The sequence below is a fragment of the Chrysemys picta genome, chromosome 22 (assembly GCF_011386835.1).
Source record: "Chrysemys picta bellii isolate R12L10 chromosome 22, ASM1138683v2, whole genome shotgun sequence".
Lineage (NCBI taxonomy): Eukaryota > Metazoa > Chordata > Testudines > Emydidae > Chrysemys > Chrysemys picta.
In genome coordinates, this window is record NC_088812.1 from 9651215 (window position 1) to 9674131 (window position 22917).

A 22917-nucleotide genomic window follows, 5' to 3' on the forward strand; every position below is an offset into this window, starting at 1 on the left:
GCCTGCAGTTAAGCAGGGAGGAGCACAATCTGGAGCTGGGGTTCTCTCAAATGATTTTTATCGTCTAATGGCTTGAGCACCCCTCCCATGCACAATGTGTGGGAACTACATCAGTTGCTTGCATGGAAAAACATTTAAGGTATTTTTATATGTTTTTTAATCCCGGAAATGAGAAGGTGTTGCAAGCAACATGTGGCTAACGAACCTGCTGTAGGTAGACCACCAGTGGTCTACAGATGACAATTATGGAACCTCTGATTTAGAGCAGTGGTTCTCAACCTTTCCAGATTAGTGTACCCCCTTTCAGGAGTCTGATTTGTCTTTTGTACCCCACATTTCACCTCACTTAAAAACTACTTCCTTACAAAATCAGGCATAAAATTATTAAAAAGTGGCACAGCACATTATTACTGAAAAATTGCTTATTTTCTCATTTTTACCATATAATTATAAACTAAATCAACTGGAATATAAATATTGTATTTGCATTTCAGACTGTAGTATATAGAGTAGTATAAAGAAGCCATTGTATGAAATTTTGGTTAGTAACTTTGCAAGTGCTTTCTTTGTAGTCTGCTGTAAAACTAGGCAAATATCTAGATGAGTTGATATACCCCCTGGAAAACCTCTGCAGACCCTCAGGGGTACACAAGTACCCCTGGTTGAAAACCACTGATCTAGAGGATAGAGCAGGAGACTAGGCCTCTGGGCTTCCATTGCTGACTCTGCATTTACTCACTGTGCAGCCTTAGGCAAGACATTTAGCGCCTGATCTTGTACCCACCAGTGTCAAGGACTAAGCTCCCGTGTACTTCACTGCTGTAGGTTCAGCATTTTAGGCTCTCTGTGTCAGAGTGACCCGTGGGAATGATGGAGATACTAATAACTCCCTACCACACACAGTTATTATATTGCTTAAATACTGTTTGCAAGTGGTTTGAGATCTTTGGCTGAAAAGAGCTTTGCAAGTGCAAGCTGCCATTGCTACTGTGAGCAATTCCTCGGTCAGCAGATCAGAATTCCAAGGCAAAACGAATCAGAAGAACTTGTCTCTAGTGACGTTTCCGATTGTCTAGGACTACCACCATGGGAAAAGAGGCAAGACTCGCAGCACCCTGATGCTGACATACAGCAACGTGGCTGTCCATGCTCCAAAAGAGCAGCTTCTCTCCCGAGTAGAGGCAGACATCACAGGGAACATCCTTCACCATTACAGAGCCAGTTGTCGGGTAAGCGCTTTTGTGCGATAAGGGTTAGGGGCATTACCCTGAAGTGATAGCATTGCCTCTGAGTTTATAGAGAGAGGGCTTGTATTTTCTAAAACTCTCCTTTGAGCAATAATTTGTCACATAACTCAAATTTAAAACTGTAATGGATGGAGCGTGAGCTGTCACATGTTGTAGCATTTTTGTTGCTCTTCTTTGTATTTTCTCTAGTTTCTCTATATTCTTCTGAAATTCTGTAGACCACAGCTACACAGTAATTCAGATGCAGTCACACTCAGGCTATTCAGAATAACACTCTAACTCCCCTAATATGTATGTGTATCTAGCTCTATCTTTCACTACCCAAGAGAGACTAGTGCTAGCTTGTATTTAGTTGATTTGCTGTCACTCTGTTTCTTGGACTCACTACTTCCCTTACCTCTTATCTGTCTTCTTGTTTGTCTGTGTGCTCCTTATTTCTGTTCCCTAGGTGTCTGACTGCTGGCACTGACTCTCATCTCAGAGCAACCTCTCCATGTCACTTTGCCATTCAATCCTGCCCTGTCTGACTGAGACTCTCACTTAGGCATTGTCAAAAACAGTTGACCAAACTTATATCTTCCAGTAGTTCACAAATGCAAATATTACATAGTATGGCCCCTGATATTGACCTCTACAAAACACCCCCTCTGGATACATTTCCTGCCTTTTGGAAGATTTAACAATAGTGATTTCTCTCTGCTCCATATTCACCAGCCAGGACATTTTGAGGATGTGTGTTATGGGGGACTATGTACATTGCTAAGAGCTGTTTTGCATTTTGTTTTTCAGGTGCTGGGCATCACTCTTACGAACAAGGTAAATTCTAAATAATCTGCCCTCAGCTCTTGCATTTTCTATACACAAGTTGCTTGTTTAAATTGCACAGAGCTTGATTTCCTTGCTACATCAAGCAGGAGTCCTGGCTGCTCTGGTGTAAGTGGACCTGGATTTATTTGATGAACCTGGGTTTTCTCTTCTTCTGAGGTGGGTGCAGAGCCGGGGTTCTCTGCCTTCTGGGGTCTGTGGACACCTCTCTCCTCTCCTGAGGCTAGATTTAATTCCTGATCTTTATCTTCTGGACTCTAGTTCTTCTCTCAGTTTCTCATCCACATCCTCTTGTTTCTCCTTCTGGATTATGTAGGACATGTACCTAAAATTAACCCTCATCCAGAATGTCACGGAGATTAGCTGTGCCATCTTGGAGACCAGAGACTTCCAGGAGTTCGAATTCTCTTACAAACAGGAGCTCCTTGGCTACATGCTGGTGAGTGATTAGGAGCTTTGAGGACTGAAGTACAAAGGAGTTTGTTGTAATGCAATAAGACTGGTTTTCCAGGGAGATGTTATTTTATCCATTGGCTGTGACTGTACTACTGCAGTCTCATGAGCTACCTGCATGTCACCCGAATGCTGGGTCCACTCTGAGCTCGGCAGAGATGCTGACATATTGTGGGCTGTAACTGGAAGGAATGGCTTGTGTCTGGTGAATTATCTTTCTGTCCTCCGTATAGCCTGCAGATGGCCCTATGGTCCATTTCAGAGGCAGAGAGCCTGCTGAGTACGGTGTCTGTTTATCACAGGTCTGGTATATGGCCCTATTTCAGGGTGTGAGAGGAAGACCTCTCTGCCTTTCAAATCCATTTCCCATTTTTTATGTCCCTATTAATGCATTTCAGGACTTCATTAAAAAGGAACCACTGGATTCCCTGGCATCTCCAGTTCGCTACAAGGCAATTCTTGCCATTGGACATCTGAGGTAGGCTATTTTCTGCCACATTTCCTGGCACTGTGGTGACTTCTTATTTGTTAATTCAGGAGTGTCAGGTTGGGAGCAGTCTGATGCCTGCACGGTTTGGCTCACATGCTGCTCACCAGCAGAACTTTCGTTCTTGAGGGTTTGAATGTGTCCATTTGGAGGTTTGTGCTTGAAAGACACAAGATTGCAGGTTGTGGGGCATGCAGTACAATGGAGGAGAGTTCAGATGGGGAGGGAGGGGTCTGGCTAGCTGGCAGGGGGAAGGAAGCTTGTGGGTTTCTCTAAAAAGGGGACTTGAAGCTTTAGCTTTACTTCTAGATGAGCCAATACTTAATAGAGGTGCAAAGAGGTGCTCAGCTGCAAAGTGAAGGGTTGTTTGCATTTGGGGTTCTAGACTGAGGCAATCTCTAGTCATTGGACCCATTTCTTGTACTTGGAGGTGGTACTGAGTCTAATGCATGACTTTTCTCCCTATCTTTCTTCTGCCAGCAAACTCAAACCATCTTTGACCTTGGAGGATAACCGTGAGCTCCTTGATCAGTGTTTCAAAAGTTTATTTCCCCTTCCTCCCTTGGAGAAGACGAAAGAGGAAGGCGAGACAGCAAAGGATGCTCTGCATATACAGGTACGTGACAACAATTCTCCTCTGGCACCATCCACTGTATTTCTGCCCAGCAGGCACTGGGTAATGGCAGTCACACATGGCCTCCCTGGCAAGGTTATGGTTAGCTTTCCCCAGCCCACACACACAGATGATCTGTGCTGAGCCTCACTCCTTCTCTTCTGGTTTCAGTCACTGTACGTAGGGTCCGTGGAAGCCCTTGGCAAGCTAATGAAGACTTTGCTGGAGGAAGAACCAACTGCAGACTGGTTCCAGGAAATGTTTGAAGTGAGTAGACCATTGAACCGTGGTGGAGATTGTTTCTTGCGTTACAGCAGGGAAGAGTCAGAGATTTAGGGGGTCAAGCTTCAGTTGTGGAGGAATTTTCCACAACGGAGTGAATTTTAGGGAGAAAGCACCAAATTCTTCCTGGGATAAGTGGGCATGTGCCCCACTGAAATCCACGGAAGCTATGCCATTTTATGCCAGAGCTGGATTGGGATCAAGTTCTTACAATGGAGTTGACATTACTTGGACCGGCAAGAAAATCACCACTGCAGTAGCCAAATCCAAGAGAACCAGTTGAAACTGATCATTTCTTCGAAGAGGAATTCATTACTATTGAGTTAAGCCCTGTGTATGGAAACTCATTCAGAGGAGACTTCCTGTTCCTCAGACATGAACAGAATATCTTGAAGAGCTGAGGGGTGGGGAGTTTGTTGCACCTTCCGTATAAAAATGAAGTTATAAAAGGAGCTGGGCTGGGGGGACTTCTCTGCTCTTATTCAAATTAATAAAAAGAAATGCTCCTCTCTGTCATTTTGCCACTCGACGTGGGAGAAGTTGCCCAGGAATCAGACCACAGCAGCAGACATCAAACAGCATGCAAAGTGCTAGACAGCTCCCATCAGACAGTCTACAGCAGACATCACATACACGGGCCCAGATTCATCTCTCATGTACCTCCTTTGGCTTCAATCACCAGAGGTGAATCTGGTCCCTGGGACTTGTATATCTAAGGGGCTCTTCCATTAGACATGTGATTCCTTTGCTACACCGAGGTCAGATGCTTTGGAGAGGGATTTTAGTGACCATTAAACCTGTTGAAGAGGAACGTTTGGGAGGGATTTTCTGGTACTAACTCTGTCCATTCCCCTGCTCTACCAACAGCTACTAAGGCCATGGGTCAGTTCAGAGAAGGAGTGGGAGAGAGAAAGGGCCTTGCAGGCCAGCACCCAGCTGCTGACTGCCTATCAAGAGACAGTTAATAGCACAGTGAGTATAGCCTCTTACTCTTCCTTGAGCGACTTCCCTGCTTATATCAGATCTGACTCTCCATGCAAATGCATGAAAAACTCTTCCAGGGCAGCAGCTGGGATCTCAAGGTGACTAAGATCCCCCTGCTTCCAGAAGAGAGAGGTTTACACAACAATGCCGTGACCACACTCCGGGCAGACTGCAAAAAGTAGAGGGCAGCCAATCCCCCAAACTGATGACTTATTCTATAATTAGATTTGCCAAGTCAACAACAAAAGAGCTTCCACCCTAGTTAACAAGATGCCAAATGCAGCCCCCTTTTGGCATTCCAGACCTTGGCTCCCATCTAAACATCCATGTCTTGGAAGCGGTGGGAGGGATTGCTCAGTGGTTTGAGCATTGGCCTGCTAAACCCAGGGTTGTGAGTTCATAGAATCATAGAATATCAGGGTTGGAAAGGACCTCAGGAGGTCATCTAGTCCAACCCCCTGCTCAAAGCAGGACCAATTCCCAACTAAATCATCCCAGCCAGGGCTTTGTCAAGCCAGGCCTTAAAAACCTCCAAAGAAGGAGACTCCACCACTTCCCTAGGTAACGCATTCCAGTGCTTCACCACCCTCCTAGTGAAAAAGTTTTTCCTAATATCCAACCTAGACCTCCCCCACTGCAATTTGAGACCATTGCTCCTTGTCCTGTCATCTGCCACCACTGAGAAAAGCCAAGCTCCATCCTCCCTGGAACCCCGCCTCAGGTAGTTGAAAGCAGCTATCAAATCCCCCCTCATTCTTCTCTTCTGGAGACTAAACAATCCCAGTTCCCTCAGCCTCTCCTCATAAGTCATGTGCTCCAGACCCCTAATCATTTTTGTTGCCCTCCGCTGGACTCTTTCCAATTTTTCCACATCCTTCTTGTAGTGTGGGGCCCAAAACTGGACACAGTATTCCAGATGAGGCCTCACCAATGTCAAATAAAAGGGAACGAGCACGTTCCTCGTCTGCTGGCAATGCCCCTACTTATACAGCCCAAAATGCCGTTAGCCTTCTTAGCAACAAAATTACACTGTTGACTCATATCCAGCTTCTCGTCCACTGTGACCCCTAGGTCCTTTTCTGCAGAACTGCTACCCAGCCATTCGGTCCCTAGTCTGTAGCAGTGCATAGGATTCTTCCGTCCTAAGTGCAGGACTCTGCACTTGTCCTTGTTGAAGCTCATCAGGTTTTTTTTGGCCCAATCCTCTAATTTGTCTAGGTCCCTCTGTATCCGATCCCTACCCTCTAGTGTATCTACCACGTCCCCCAGTTTAATGTCATCTGCAAACTTGCTGAGAGTGCAGTCCACACCATCCTCCAGATCATTAATAAAGATATTAAACAAAACCGTCCCCAGGACTGACCCTTGGGGCACTCTGCTTGAAACCGGCTGCCAACTGGACATGGAGCCATTGATCACTACCCGTTGAGCCCGATGATCTAGCCAGCTTTCTATCCACTTTACAGTCCATTCATCCAGCCCATACTTCTTTAACTTGCTGGCAAGAATACTGTGGGAGACCGTATCAAAAGCTTTGCTAAAGTCAAGGAATAACACATCCACTGCTTTCCTCTCATCCACAGAGCCAGTTATCTCATCATAGAAGGCAATTAGGTTAGTCAGGCATGACTTGCCCTTGGTGAATCCATGCAGACTGTTCCTGATCACTTTCCTCTCCTCTAAGTGTTTCATAATTGATTCCTTGAGGATCTGCTCCATGATTTTTCCAGGGACTGAGGTGCGGCTGACTGGCCTGTAGTTCCCCAGATCCTCCTCCTTTCCTTTTTTAAAGATGGGCACTACATTAGCCTTTTTCCAGTCATCCGGGACCTCCCCCGATCGCCATGAGTTTTCAAAAATAATGGCTGATGGCTCTGCAATCTCATCCACCGACTCCTTTAGCACCCTCGGATGAAGTGCATCCGGCCCCATGGACTTGTGCTCGTCCAGTTTTTCTAAATAGTCCCGAACCACTTCTTTCTCCACAGAGGGCTGGTCACCTTCTCCCCATACTGTGCTGCCCAGTGCAGCAGTCTGGGAGCTGACCTTGTTCGTGAAGACAGAGGCAAAAAAATCATTGAGTACATTAGTTTTTTCCACATCCTCTGTATTAGGTTGCCTCCCTCATTCAGTAAGGGGCCCACACTTTCTTTGACTTTCTTCTTGTTGCTAACATACCTGAAGAAACCCTTCTTGTCACTCTTAACATCTCTTGTTTAATCCTTGAGTAGACCATTTAGGGAAGTGGGGTAAAAATCTGTCCGGGGGTTGGTCCTGCTTTGAGCAGGGGGTTGGACTAGATGACCTCCTCAGGTCCCTTCCAACCCTGATATTCTATATCAAATATAGTGAGGGGTTACTGAAAACCTGATTCACATATGTGAGGTTCATTGATCATAAAGGACCAGATGCTTATCCCCAGGTCAATGTGAATCTCAGGTCTTTCACAAATATCATGTTGTCAGCCAGTCCTTAATAACGAAATCTAAGATTTATTGTTAAAAGAAAGAAGAGAGTTACACATGGTTAAAAGATCAATATCCATACAAGTGACTTTCAATGTTCATAGTTCAGGATCACAACAGTGATGGAATAAACTGCTGGTTTGTAAAAGTCTCTCTGGAATCATCCCAACAGATCAGAATCCAAAGGCAGCTCAGATGTAAAGTCTGTTAGTTTTTTCCATGCACTTTCCAGGTTATTCCAAATGATTATTTGGAAAATCTCTGTCCTATGGCTTACACTTTCCCTGTTCAGAGTTTAAGCAGACTAGAGATGATAGGATCAGGCCCGAGCCTTCTCTTTTATAGCTATTCTAGCAGGCTGACAAGCCGACCTCACAGAAATTGTCACAGAAGGACCTTCCCCCAATGCAGATCACCTGTTGTACTTTGCTTTGAAGATAATCTTCTATTTCCTGTGCATACACAGTAAACTAGTTACATTCATTCACATAAGCTAATTAGCCGTTCTTCCATTATAACACAGATAGTTAAGCTGAAAATAATGTAGAAATGATTGGTTTCCTGAAGTGTCTTACATCTTTGATTTTCAGGTTAACTGAACACCTTGCATACATAATTAAGGCAATTAAGACATGAAAGGGAATTAGCATCTACAAGCTAATTTGGTGACATTGTGAAACTTCTAACCGGGTATAGATAAACACAGACAAATACACTTAGCAACTAGTTTCAGAGTAGCAGCCGTGTTAGTCTGTATCCGCAAAAAGAAGAACAGGAGTACTTGTGGCACCTTAGAGACTAACAAGTGCATCTTCGGATGCATATGCATCCGAAGAAGTGGGCTGTAGTCCACGAAAGCTTATGCTCTAATAAATTTGTTAGTCTCTAAGGTGCCACAAGTACTCCTGTTCTTCTTTTAGCAACTAGTGTTCATTTTTGAATGAGTTGCTGATTGCTAGTCTAATACATCTCTTTGAAATTCACATGCAAGTGAACTGTCTATTTCCTCATGTTAAAATATGTTAAAATATCCTCACACCTTCTATGGGTCATCTCGATTATCACTTCAAAGGTTTTTTTCTCTCTCCTGCTGAGGATAGCTCATCTCAATTGATTGGCCTCTTACAGTTGGTATGGCTACTCCCACCTCTTCATGTTCTCTGTATGTATAAATATCTTCTTTCTGTGTGTTTCATTCTATGCATCCGATGAAGTAGGCTGTAGTCTACGAAAGCTTATGCTCAAATAAATTCGTTAGTCTCTAAGGTGCCACAAGTACTCCTGTTCTTTTTGCGGATACAGACTAACACGGCTGCTTCTCTGAAACCTGTCTTGATACAGTAGAAGCGCCTCTTGTTAAGTTATTATGGGTCATACACAGGTTGACTGGTCTGCCAGTGTCACAAATGCATTCTTGGTTCTTATGCTCCCAGGATGCTAAAGCTGAAGTTCTATTTAATCAGCTAAGAACATAAAACATAAGAGTGGCTATCCTGGATCCCCCAGGAGAATGGTTCATCTAGCCCAGTATCCTGTCTTCTGACAGTGGTGGCTGCCAGATGCTTCAGAGGGAATGAACAGAACAAGGCAATTGTCAAGTGAACCATCCCCTGTTGGACAGTCCCAGCCCCAGCTTCTGGCAGTCAGAGGCTTAGGGACACCCAGATCATGGGGTTGCATCCCTGACCATGTTAGCTAATAGCCATTGATGGACCTATCCTCTGTGAACTCATCTAATTCTTTTTTGAACCCAGTTATACTTTTGGCCTTCACAACATCTCCCTGGCAATGAGTTCCACAGGTTGACTGCATTGTGTGAAGAAATGCTTCCTTTTGTTTGTTTTAAACCTGCTGCCTATTAATTTCATTGGGTGACCCCTTGTTTCTGTGTTATGTGAAGGGCTAAATAACACTTCCTTAATGACTTTCTCTACACCAGTCATGATTTTATAGTTCTCTATCATATTCCCTCTTAGTCGTCTCTTTTCCAAGCTGAAAAGTCCCTGTCTTTTTAATCTCTCCTTGTACGAGAAGTTGTCCCATACGCCTAATCATTTTTGTTGCTCTTCTCTGTATTTCTTCCAATTCTAACGTATCTTTTTTGAGATGAGATGACCAAAACTGCACACAGTATTCAAGGTGTGGGGGTACTGTAGATTTATACAGTGGCATAATGATATTTACTGTCTTATCGATCCCCTTCCTGATGGTAACTAACATGTTGTTAGCGATTTGACTGCATGTTGAGCAGATGCTTTCAGAGAACTGTACACAATGACTCTGAGGTCTCTTTCTTGAGTGATAACAGCTAATTTAGACCCCATCCATTTGTATGTACAATTGAGATTATGTTTTCCAATGTGCATTCCCCAGTTCAGTACAGGAATCAGAGGCACAATGTTATCAGATGTGCCCGTTACTTTGGGTAGGCTCATTGATTAGGGTTACTCTTCGGGGGGGGGGGGGGGGAGTTTTCTGTAATTCTATCAATATACTGCTTATGTCACTTGTGTGTTCATATGGAGCTCTACTCCTTCTTTCTACAAGTCCCCTCCCAATGGAGCTCCCAATGGAGCTATCCTGCAGGACCTAGGTTCCCCAGGGCTAATAACTAGAACTAGATGAACATGCGCACACACACACACACTAGCAGAGCAAGTCAATCAGCACTCCCCAGCTGATCCCCTCATATGTCCCTGTATTCAGTGGGCTGGGTTAAGCAGCACTTTCAGCTGCCCCCCACTTATGTGCCCCAAGTTTAACACGTCCCTATCACACTTTCACATTACAATTGTACTGGGAGTAACACACTTGATGAGCAAACCCCACAGTATTTCTGGGCACCACAGGGATCTTTAGCTTAGGTAAAAGAAGTGTTGCTGCCGAGTAAATGGGGGAAGCTAAAAACACAAAAGAGTAAAATTCAGAGAGAGAGAGAAGCAACCAGCTGAAAAATAAAAGTTATTTATTGAATAATAGTGATAACTACACAAGGAGCTAAACAAACATAACAGTTACATTTTAAAGGTTCAGGGGTAGCCGTGTTAGTCTGTATCTACAAAACCAACAAGGAGTCTGGTGGCACCTTAAAGACTAACAGATTTATTTGGGCATAAGCTTTCGTGGGTAAAATCCTCAATTCTTTGGATGCATAGAGTGAAAGTATGCATCTGAAGAAGTGAGGTTTTTACCCACAAAAACTTATGCCCAAATAAATCTGTTAGTCTTTAAGGTGCCACCAGACTCCTTGTTATTTTAAAGATTAATACCTGAGGTAGAAAAGAAAACGGGGAGAGAGAGAGAGGGATCTCCCCCACTCCATGAGGCTTGAACTGGTCGGGGTTCCCAGGTGATGGTGGTAGCTCAGGGTCCTGAGTGCTGGCGACAGGCAGAGCCCCCAGCACGATCAGTCAGGAGATGGAATCCCAGTGGAACTGATGCAGAGTTTGGGTCTATACATCAGAACCCTTACTTGGGCATAGTTCAGGGGTTTTGTAGAGAAAATACAATGGTTCAAGGGAGAACACTAGATTTGTTTATGGGTAAACTGATGGCTCAAGGTTTTCTTTAGGCTAGACAATAGGAGCTGATCACTCTTGGCTATGGGTGTTGTTTTCTTCCAGGGAGCTCACAAGGCAACTAGGCTGCTTCAGTATTTTGGGATATCAATCAAAGATTTATTACTAGAATTGGTCTGATAATTGCTGAGCCGGGTGTGTGCAGGCGTAGGTTCATTAGCATCTGGAGCAGGGATTCCCATGATGCAGTGCGTCCCTGCTTTCCTGGTCCCAGAGTTCAGTTCTCTGTTCTTCATTCTTTATGCTAATCCCTATTCCATCTTTCATGCAGATGAGGCTAGGGGAGTTGTCTCTGTTCTTCATTCTGTATGCAAATGGAGATGTCTTAATCTTGTGACCCTTGTCAGGAGGGGTCTAGGTGTGTCTCCCCAAACCCTTCATTGTTCTCTGCAAGCCTTTTCTCTGATCGGTTTTGGTTCAAACAGAGACGGGGGTGAGGGGTGTCCTTCATGAGTCACACCGGCTAGATACTGTGCCTGGTTCCCCAAAAACACAGAGCTGACTGGTATCAACAATAAGGATGGCAAGTGAAGTCTCGTACAGCTGGAGAACGTTCATTCTTCATTCTTTTTTAATTAGACTCAGGAAACTTTTAATCGGTTTGGATCTGTGATTGGACTAATAGCACCATACAGCTGTGATTCACTGGCCACGTCCCGTCAGTGGGTGGTTGACTGTATCAGCTGCCTTCTCTGTATACAAGGTGAGGAGACCATTAGCAGGTATAAGTAATTCTTCACCATTAGCAGGTATAAGTAATTCTTCACCTTCTTTCACTGTTGTAATGTCCATTTTTCTGCCTGTCTAGTTCTTTCTGTCCTGTCTGTTGGCATTTAGATAACAGAATGGTAGCATCTTGTAAATACCTCATTAGAAGAGAAGATTGTGATGTGTAAAGAGCCTAGCACACTTTTGGGAACTGTATAAATAATGGTCTGCATACAGGTAGATAGCTGCTAAATTCTTTAAGGCTTCTCTACACAGGGACACTAAGGAAAGTTGATCCAAATGAACTAAAGGTGTAAATTTAAAGTGGCATTAAACACATGTGTGGATGCTCTGATTCTGAATTAAAATGGCCCTTATTAATTTTAGTGAATTATATGAATTAAAGAAACCTGAAATAAGGCCCCTTTAATTCTAAATAAGTGTGTCCCAATAGGAGTTTAATGCAGTTTAACTAATGCATTTTGAAAATTAATTTGGATTAGCTTTCTTGACTATCTCCATGTAGACAAGCCCTTGGTACTAAACATTTTCATTCTCTTTACCCTGCCACTGACTGTATTGGAGGGGTTTCCTGGAATAATTCTTTAAACAAAAAGTTCTTCTAGCAGCCCTCTGTCATGAGCATTCAAAGCTACTGGAGTAAGTGTAGGCCATTTTCCCCTTTGTGAAAGAGTAGGATATTCTTTTCACCTAATGGTTAGATGTAAAGGGATAGAACTTGGTTATTGTTTAAGGCCATTTCCAATTAGGGTGACCAGACAGCAAATGTGAAACATTGGAACAGGGGGTGGGGAGGTAATAGGAGTCTATATAAGAAAAAGACCCCAAAATCGGGACTGTCCCTATAAAATCGGGACATCTGGTCACCCTATTTCCAATTATTATTAATCAGTCCTAAAAACAGTGTTGGTGATTCAGAACCAGAAGAAGGGACTCCAATCTTTGAATGTACAAGATAGAAATCCCAGCATTGTTTAGAAGTGATTGATGAGCCTGGGTTTCCTGCTGAAGGTTTTGTCCAGCCCCATCTCTTTTACAATGAGAGTTTGGTGGAGGGATTCACCTCTACATTGGAACCTCAGATCTACCTGCATGAGTTGTACTTGATTATGAGATTAGATTTAAATACTGAGAGCAGAGAGGCTACTGAAACCAGACACACCCAGAAAGCTGCTCCAACATTCACAGTAACATACCACTACTGTTAACTTTCAGACATTTAGGGTGTAATCCCGACTCCATTACAGTCAACAGGAGTTTTGCCATTGACTTCGATGGAGCCAAGATTTTACACTATGCTGATAACAGCATAGCACATGGATCCTTCTGTATGAATATCCATGCAGTAGAGGTTCAGTTTCATTAATCGTTACAGTACTTTTTCTCCTTTTCTCCACTCCAGGCCTGTCCATGAACCTGGGGTCAGCAGCGGAGGAGCTGAGATGTCTCCGTGAAGCACTAACAGCTCCAGACCCTGAGGCTCTGTTTCAGGCATCTTCCAAAATGGCCAGGGTAACTGACTCAAAAAGCTTGTGCGGATGTTCTAGTGACGGGGCACCATTCATTTTACATTTACGCTTTCATGATGCCTTTCCGTACTTGGAGTGAGCTGTGGGAGCGGGGCATTCATTGCTAGTAACCAGCAAGATGCTTTTCATAGATGTGTGCTATGAATGCCATGTAAAAACCAGATTCCACAGAATGCTGCACGCACATGAAAATACGCACGCAGCTGCGCACACATGTACCTATCCAGCCATCCATGAGAAAAAACTGTGTTAGTGGAACATCAAGCTGAGAAACGACCCAGTCTTCATTCTGTCACTTTGTGGGTTTGCCTTAGCCTATATTTGTGTGCATGCCTCTCTTTACTTCATTTTATAAGTTGTAAAAAGATGCAGTGTATATAAGAGAATACAAACTGGAAACTTACCTCCTGCATATCTAGTACAATGTTCATAGAATCATAGAATATCAGGGTTGGAAGAGACCTCAGGAGGTCATCTAGTCCAACCCCCTGCTCAAAGCAGGACCAGTTCCCAACTAAATCATCCCAGACAGGGCTTTGTCAAGCCTGACCTTAAAAACCTCTAAGAAAGGAGATTCCACCACCTCCCTAGGTAACCCATTCCAGTGCTTCACCACCCTCCTAGTGAAAAAGTTTTTCCTAATATCCAACCTAAACGTCCCCAACTGCAACTTGAGACCATTACTTCTTGTTCTGTCATCAGGTACCACTGAGAACAGTCTAGATCCATCTTCTTTGGAACCCCCCTTCAGGTAGTTGAAAGCAGCTATCAGATCCCCCCTCATTCTTCTCTTCTGGAGACTAAACAATCCCAGTTCCCTCAGCCTCTCCTCATAAGTCATGTGCTCCAGTCCCCAATCATTTTTGTTGCCCTCCACTGGACTCTTTCCAATTTTTCCACATCCTTCTTGTAGTGTGGGGCCCAAAACTGGACACAGTACTCCAGATGAGGCCTCACCAATGTTGAATAGAGGGGAAGGATCACGTCCCTCGATCTGCTGGCAATGCCCCTACTTATACAGCCCAAAATGCCGTTAGCCTTCTTGGCAACAAGGGCACACTGTTGACTCATATCCAGCTTCTCATCCACTGTAACCCCTAGGTCCTTTTCTGCAGAACTGCTTCCTAGCCATTCGGTCCCTAGTCAGTAACAGTGCATGGGATTCTTCCATCCTAAGTGCAGGACTCTGCACTTGTCCTTGTTGAACCTCATCAGGTTTCTTTTGGCCCAATCCTCTAATTTGTCTAGGTCCCTCTGTATCCTGTCCCTACCCTCCAGCGTGTCTACCACTCTTAATGTCATCTGCAAACTTGCTGAGAGTGCAGTCCACGCCATCCTCCAGATCATTAATGAAGATATTGAAAAAAACCGGCCCCAGGACCGACCCTTGGGGCACTCCACTTGAAACCGGCTGCCAACTAGACATGGAGCCATTGATCACTACCCGTTGAGCCCGACGATCTAGCCAGCTTTCTATCCACCTTATAGTCCATTCATCCAGCTCATACATCTTTAACTTGGGGGCAAGAATACCATGGGAGACCGTATCAAAAGCTTTGCTAAAGTCAAGGAATAACACATCCACTGCTTTCCCCTCATCCACAGTCAATTATCTCCTCATAGAAGGCACTTAGGTTAGTCAGGCATGATTTGCCCTTTGTGAATCCATGCTGACTGTTCCTGATCACTTTCCTCTCCTCTAAGTGCTTCAGAATTGATGGACCTGCTTCATGATTTTTCCAGGGACTGAGGTGAGGCTGACTGGCCTGTAGTTCCCTGGATCCTCCTCCTTCCCTTTTTTAAAGCTGGGCACTACATTAGCCTTTTTCCAGTCATTTGGGACCTCCCCCGATCACCATGAGTTTTCAAAAATAATGGCTAATAGCTCTCCAATCTCATCCGCCAACTCCTTTAGCACCCTTGGATGCAGCGCATCCGGCCCCATGGATTTGTGCTCATCCAGTTTTTCTAAATAGTCCCGAACCACTTCTTTCTCCACAGAGGGCTGGTCACCTTCTCCCTATACTGTGCTGCCCAGTGTAGCAGTCTGGGAGCTGACCTTGTTCGTGAAGACAGAGGCAAAAAAAGCATTGAGTACATTAGCTTTTTCCACATCCTCTGTCACTAGGTTGCCTCCCTCATTCAGTAAGGGGCCCACACTTTCCTTGACTTTCTTCTTGTTGCTAACATACCTGAAGAAACCCTTCTTGTTACTCTTAACATCTCTTGCTAGCTGCAACTCCAAGTGTGATTTGGCCTTCCTGATTTCACTCCTGCATGCCTGAGCAATATTTTTATACTCCTCCATGGTCATTTGTCCAATCTGCCACTTCTTATAAGCTTCTTTTTTGCGTTTAAGGTCAGCAAGGATTTCACTGTTAAGCCAAGCTGGTCACCTGCCATATTTACTGTTCTTTCTACACATCGGGATGGTTTGTTCCTGCAACCGCAATAAGGATTCTTTAAAATACAGCCAGCTCTCCTGAACTCCTTTGCCCTTCATGTTATTCTCCCAGGGGATCCTGCCCATCTGTTCCCTGAGGGAGTCAAAGTCTGCTTTTCTGAAGTCCAGGGTCCGTATTCTGCTGCTCTCCTTTCTTTCTTGTGTCAGGATCCTGAACTCGACCATCTCATGGTCACTGCCTCCCAGGTTCCCATCCACTTTTGCTTCCCCTACTAATTCTTCCCTGTTTGTGAGCAGCAGGTCTAGAAGAGCTCTGCCCCTAGTTGGTTCCTCCAGCACTTGCACCAGGAAATTGTTCCCTACACTTTCCAAGAACTTCCTGGATTGTCTGTGCATCGCTGTATTGCTCTCCCAGCAGATATCAGGGTAATTAAAGTCTCCCATGAGAACCAGGGCCTGCGATCTAGTAACTTCTGCTAGTTGCCGGAAGAAAGCCTCTTCCACCTCATCCCCCTGGTCTGCTGGTCTATAGCAGAGTCCCACCACAACATCACCCTTGTTGATCACACTTCTAAACTTAATCCAGAGACTCTCAAGTTTTTCTGCAGTTTCATACCGGAGCTCTGAGCAGTCATACTCCTCTCTTACATACAATGCAACTCCCCCACCTTTTCTGCCCTGCCTGTCCTTCCTGAACAGTTTATATCCATCCATAACAGTACTCCAGTCATGTGAGTTATCTCACCAAGTCTCTGTTATTCCAATGACATCATAGTTCCTTGACTGTGCCAGGACTTCCAGTTCTCCCTGCTTGTTTTCCAGGCTTCTTGCATTTGTGTATAGGCACTTAAGATAACTCGCTGATTGTCCCGCTTTCTCAGTCTGAGACAGGAGTCCTCCCCACTTGCACTCTCCTTCTCGTGTTTCCTCCCAGTATCCCATTTCCCCACTTACCACAGGGCTTTGGTCTCCTTCTCCCGGTGAACCTAGTTTAAAGCCCTCCTCACTAGGTTAGCCAGCCTGCTTGCGAAGATGCTCTTCCCTCTCTTCGTTAGGTGGAGCCCGTCTCTGCCTAGCACTCCTCCTTCTTGGAACACCATCCCATGGTCGAAGAATCCAAAGCCTTCTCTCCGACACCACCTGCGTAGCCATTCACTGACTTCCACGATTCGACGGTCTCTACCCAGGCCTTTTCCCTGCACAGGGAGGATGGAAGAGAACACCAATTGCGCTTCAAACTCCTTTATCCTTCTTCCCAGAGCCACGTAGTCTGCAGTGATCCGCTCAAGGTCATTCTTGGCAGTATCATTGGTGCCCACGCGGAGAAGCAGGAAGGGGTAGCGATCCGAGGGCTTGATGAGTCTCGGCAGTCTCTCCATCACATCGTGAATCCTAGCTCCTGGCAAGCAGCAGACCTCTCAGTTTTCTCGGTCGAGGCGGCAGATAGATGACTCAGTCCCCCTGAGGAGGGAGTCCCCAACCACCAACACCCTCCTCCTTTTCTTGGGAGCGGTGGTCGTGGAACCCCCATCCCTAGGACAGTGCATCTCATGCCTTCCAATCGGTGGAGTCTCCTTCTGCTCCCTTCCCTCAACTGTATCATCTACTCCACTCTCCACATTAGTACCTCTGGAGAGAACATGGAAGCGGTTGCTCACCTGTATCTCCATTGCTGGTACATGGACGTTCCTCTTTCTTCTTCTGGAGGTCACATGCTGCCAATTTTCTTCACCATCCCTCAGTCCCCTCTGCGCAACCTGCTCCGATTCTTCAGAATGTTGTGCCTGTAGAAGCATATCCTGACATCTGTCCAGGAAATCTTCATTTTCTTGTATGCAACACAGGGTTGCTACTTGTTTCTCCAGACCTCGAACCTTCTCTTCCAATATGGAGACCAACTTGCACTTTGTACAGACAAAGTCGCTTCTGTCCTGTGGAAGAAAATGTTGTGCTAACTGTGCAACAGAGGCTTTGCCTCTAACCTGATATCATTAGTGTAGAATACAAAAATGTCGTATATAGACTATAGAGAGAATTGTAATCACAAATGGCTCACTAGACATGAGGCTAATTAACAATTTGCTGATGCATATATCTTTCCATAGAGATATTAGGCCTCCATTTTTAAAAGTGCTGGAGCCAAACATCATTGCAGGCTCTCCTGTTTTTGATTTGTTCCCAGGTTATTAGTGAGTACTTCCCCACAGAACAGGCCACAGACTTTATTCACTCCACACTGGATGTTATGCTGTCTCCTAGCCCCACCTGTGCCACAGCAGCTGGACTGTGGATGAAGATCATCCTGGAGGAGTGTGGAGATGCCATGCTCGACCAGGTAAAATGGGAAACTGGAGAGGTTTTCTGCCTAAACTCTAGGCTTTTAGAGCTTTGCCCTCATGTGTAATGAACAACAATCTTGCTGTTTCTCCCCCTCGAACATAGAGTCAATCCCATCTCTGTTCCTACCCTAAGATAGGCAATGGCAGAATCAATCGCAGTAGACAGAGATAATCCAAGGGAAAAGGAAGATGGTCGGTTATTTATTTGTCTAGCTTGTTGCCACAGTATTCAGCCAAGAAAGGCTTGAAAAAACAGACTCTGGGGAAAATACAACAAGACAGAATGATTGGCACTTGGAGGCATCCAGTTCTTAGGAGGCCTATGGCTAAGGGCTACCTGGATAAAAATAGCACTGTGGTCATTCCCAGTCAGTCTGGAGCTGGGTTCTGAGACCCACCCTCTTGCCAGGTTTCAGAGCCTGGGCTCCAGCCCAACCAGGAACTGCTACACTTTTACACTGCTGTGGGATTTTTTGCTGTGTAGATGTACCCTTTAAGAATAGAAGGGAGAGAGAAAACTATAGTGTCTTTGGGATCCACTATTTATATGCCTTATTCTGGAGCCCAGTGCGTTAGGGCTAGATGAAAGGAGCACTCCACAAATCTTCTAACAAGGCTGGTGAAAGGCCTCAGGACAGGGAACCCTCGCAGCAGAACTGCCATGTTTACCCAGTGTTTTGAAGATGTGAAGGGCTAGGAATGACTATGAGAGGTCATCACCTGTTCATAGTCCCAGGCATTTGCACTCTGTGTTTAAAACACTTGCATATTTTGTGCTTGTGGTTGTTTATGAACTCTGCATTCTTCGAGGCAAATGGTCGGGATTTGGCTGCTTAAATCACACCTGCAAAATGTGGGCAAGTAAAGCCTTCTTTTGTGCATGCGAACTGGTTTATTTAATGCATAGCTGGGCACCACCACATTAAATTACCTGGTATGTATATGTGTGTGTCAGTGTTAATTTTTACAGCCAAGTGTGGGCAATTTTTGTGGGTTAAAGTTACGCAGACATATTTGAAGATTTGTTTCTTGAAGTGAGGAATTTCTAAAAAAGCAGCAACTGGCTAACTGGCTAAATAAAGGTTTTTATTCTGTAGAATGAATGGAGAGAAAGAAAAAGAGACATTTCTTTCTGGTTTTGTTCCTTCCAGGTGCCAGATATCGTGAATAAAATATATAGCTGCATGCCTAATATCCAGGAGGGCAGCTTGAGGCAGTTCCTGGTGGAGGCAGTGTGCAGTCTCGCTCACCATCACGTAGAGGCAGTGATCTCCAGCCTCCTCACAAAACGTCTGCCGATGGACAGGTATATACCGCTACCTATTGCATTCGTCTTGGTAAAACATGGATCCCACAGCTTTACTGGGAGATGTAGGGCTTTCTTTAAGCAGCAGAGAGTTTGGAATAATTCCTAAAGTTTAATAGCCTGGGTCTTTCTGCAGGAAGGTCCAAGAACATGTTAAGGTGGGGTGCGGAGAGAAATTAAGTGTCATTCTGTTTCCATTAATTAATAGCTGCTTTGACATCCTAAAGACCTATCTTTACTGGTATAACTGGAGGATATTGTTGGAAACATCTACCTCTCTAGACACCTGAATTGACCTGACTCTGGAAATTAGCAGTGGCTGTTGGTTTCCTGATAGCATGATAGCTTCAAGTCCAATTATTCTGGCTAATGACAAAGAATAGGGCCAATATTGTCATCAGACCTCCGCTTGGTATCAGTGAGGGTGTGGCTGCTAGAATAGAGTTGCTGTCCTGGGTACTTAAAACTGGACTGGAAGCAGATCCAACATTTCATTTAAAGCCCCCTAACTGAGTTATCAGTTATCAGTGCTGGAATCTAAGACCATAAGAATGGCCATACTGGATCAGACCAAAGGTCCATCTAGCCCAGTATTCTGTCTTCCGACAGTGGCCAGTGCCACATGCCCCAGAGGGAATGAACAGAACAGGTAAATGTCAAGTGATCCAGCTTCTGGCAAACAGAGGGTAGGGACACCCTTTGTGAAGGGGACATAGGATGGCCATGAATATTCGTTCTCATAGTTGTATATCCAGTTAGTAGGAATATTGCTTTTCTTTCATCAACTGCCTTCCAAACCCCAGATCTTTGGAGCCACATGTTCATGATTCCATATTTACTGGGAAGAGGGAAAACAGGAACTGAGGTTGGCGCTCTGTGTCCTGTCCTTCTGCAGTCTAGTAGTAATGGTGAGGCTGCAGTACGACTAGGTCACTTAACCTAGTTCTGTAACTGGAAACTCAATATTGAAACACGAGGAGCGTTAAAGGAGGACAGTAATCGTAACTTTCTCATCATTGGCAAGGAGAAAATTTGGTCTTTACTTAAATATGACGCATTCAGTCTGAGCCACAAAAGTGTCCAGGGGTCACATGTAACTTCTGTTAAATTGCAGTTACACCACTGAGCTGTGGAGATCTCTGGGGGGAGACCCCTTGCTTGCCACTCAAGTCCTACAGGTCCTGAAAGACAAGATAAAGACTCCAACAAGCCAAGAAGGCCGCATCACTTCAGAGACTGAAATCGACAGGGATTTGGCAGCTGCTGAACCTCTCTCAGTAAGTAAAGACAGACACGTCTTTCAGGCTTTCCTCTGCCCTGTGACAATCCTGCTGATGGAAAGCTAGAAGTGTGGTATAATATTGCTATGTGGGCACTTCTCTTCTGATGTACTATTTCCTTCAGTCCAGTTCTGCTGTCTGTGGAACAAATACGGCAGTTTTAGAGTATGTGGCTGATTTACTTAATAACATCTGGTAATTAGCAAGTCTTTGAACCAGGTTTCTCACAGTGCTTTGCAAATATTCCTTAGGACTCACAACATGCCTTGGTAGGTCATACACATTTTTACAGATGTGGGAAACTGAGCCACGAGTTAAGCGAGTTGCTCGCAGTCATTCAAGTTACTGGCAGAAGTGAGAATTTAGTACAGCAGATCTCAGAAGGGGAGAGGGGGTGTGATGGTGTTGGGAAGAGATCTCAGTTTTTACCATTCTCTCCTTTCAGGCAACATGTGCCATCTTTGAGGTGGTGTCAGCACTGCAGTCGAGCAAAGCTGTGCAGGAGCTGCTCCCAGAGTTGTTTCCTGTTCTCCTGCAGCAGATCAGCCGAACCCTAGGACAGGAGATGCCTTTGCCAAGGATAAGCAGCCGGGGGGAATACCGAAAACACCTACAACATACTAAGGACAAGCCTTGCCGGTAATTAGAAGGAAGGGAGAGAAACAAAGAGAATTCTAATAGAGTTGTGTGACACTCCTAAGGAGTTCCCAGGGTTACGAGGCACCTTACCATTGCCTGCCCTTAGAGTGAGGAAGTCTTGTCTGTGTCTCCTGTGGGTCAGTTCCCTGAAATGACCAGGCTCTGGCAAAACAAACACTGCCATCCAGGCCTCCTCAGACTCTTTGTACAGGTTAGTGATAGGCACACACCAACCCCCGAGTCTTCTGACCGTTCTGTAGTGTCCAGACCTTTATCCACTGAACACCCACAGAATTACCAGGCCTGCTGTTCCCAATGGAACAGTATACACCAGTTTATTACTTATACTTTAGACTCTATACTTTATACTTTATTACTTATACTCTATACCGCAAAACACACAGCACTTAGGTATATTTATAGTGAAAACAAGAACAGAGATGATCAAAGAACAGAGAGTCCAGTGATAGTGAGTAAGAATGCAAGCAAAAAATGGTTATATGTAAAATGAAATCATAACATGCTCCTAGAGACTAAACTTAACCAACAAGTTAACCTCCTGTCTAAAGATGTTCCTCACCCAAAGTTCTCAACCAAGCCTGATAGCGACCCCGCTGTCCATCTCGCTGTCCATCGACTTCCTAAGTGAAGGATGCCAGGGTGTCTTCTTTGTCCCCCAAATATACTAGAGCAAACCTTTGATGTGTACCCCAAAATTGGGTCCCCACTCCTGTCTACTTCCTGTTACTTTTCTTTCTTTGAAGTTCTCACAGTCCTTCTGAACTGAATGTGAACTCTACATGCTTAATTTACAGGTAAACAAACAGATGGATAAACATTTCTTGCCTGAAAGAAAACTATTTTTTCACTTTTCCTGGTGACTAGTCCCTAGACACAGATCATAAGAATGTAATTTTCAATGCATATACATGACTCTTTACACCGCATGTGTACATGTGTTTCACAATGATATTGGTGACATGGGCTTTTATTTGAGACTCATATGGCAATCTTTTAGTGAACTAGAATTAACATACCAGACCCCTCGGCACCCACTCTGTGCCCCTCGCCAGTTAACACTAAGAGATTCCTGAGTCATCAGTTGACTTCAGCTCTTGTAGCCCATTAATGTACATTTCCCACCAATCTCACAACATTATTAGTTTCTATTATTGTTGTGTTTCTTTATTCCGTGCCAACAAGGTGCTCAAATTACAGACTTCATGGTTTTATCATGTCTCTGACTTTTCGTAGGAAACCAGGATCTAAACTCTATTCACGGATGGGCAGCGGGTATAAAATAAACATAGTGAAGTACTACTTCACATAACACACGGGCAACCTGTGGAACTCATTGCCAAGGGATGTTGTGAAGGCCAAAAGTATAACTGGGTTAAAAAAAGAATTAGATAAGTTCGTGGAGGACAGGTCCATCAATGGCTATTAGGCAAGATGATCAGGGATGCAACCCCATGCTCTGGGTGTCCCTAGGCCTCTGTCCGCCAGAAGCTGAGACTGGACAACAGGGATTGGATCACTTCATGATTGCCCTGTTCTGTTCATTCCTTCTGAAGAAGCTGGCATTGACCATGGTTGGAAGACAGTATACTGGACTAGATGGACCATTGGACTGACCCAGTAAGGCTGATCTTATGTAGTGGCCACAGTCAGTCAGGTTTTCAAGCATGGGTGCCTAAGTTTTGTCCACAAAACTTGAATTTGTTCACATGGATGGGTACCTAGCTATGTGATTGTTG

The 22917-nt window shown here is 44.7% G+C and overlaps 1 protein-coding gene across 1 annotated transcript in view; it reads left to right on the forward strand.

Moving 5' to 3' along the window:
- Window positions 1-22917, forward strand: part of LOC135977176 (maestro heat-like repeat-containing protein family member 2B) — a 49136-nt gene that overhangs the window by 21305 nt on the left and 4914 nt on the right. Inside the window, exons 18-28 of the mRNA XM_065576484.1 lie at window positions 1077-1229; window positions 2037-2063; window positions 2389-2511; window positions 2924-3003; window positions 3493-3628; window positions 3797-3896; window positions 13066-13175; window positions 17779-17931; window positions 19087-19241; window positions 20356-20518; window positions 20967-21160. Of these exons, the coding sequence (XP_065432556.1) occupies window positions 1077-1229; window positions 2037-2063; window positions 2389-2511; window positions 2924-3003; window positions 3493-3628; window positions 3797-3896; window positions 13066-13175; window positions 17779-17931; window positions 19087-19241; window positions 20356-20518; window positions 20967-21160 (1394 nt within the window). The remainder of the gene's footprint in view (window positions 1-1076; window positions 1230-2036; window positions 2064-2388; window positions 2512-2923; window positions 3004-3492; window positions 3629-3796; window positions 3897-13065; window positions 13176-17778; window positions 17932-19086; window positions 19242-20355; window positions 20519-20966; window positions 21161-22917) is intronic.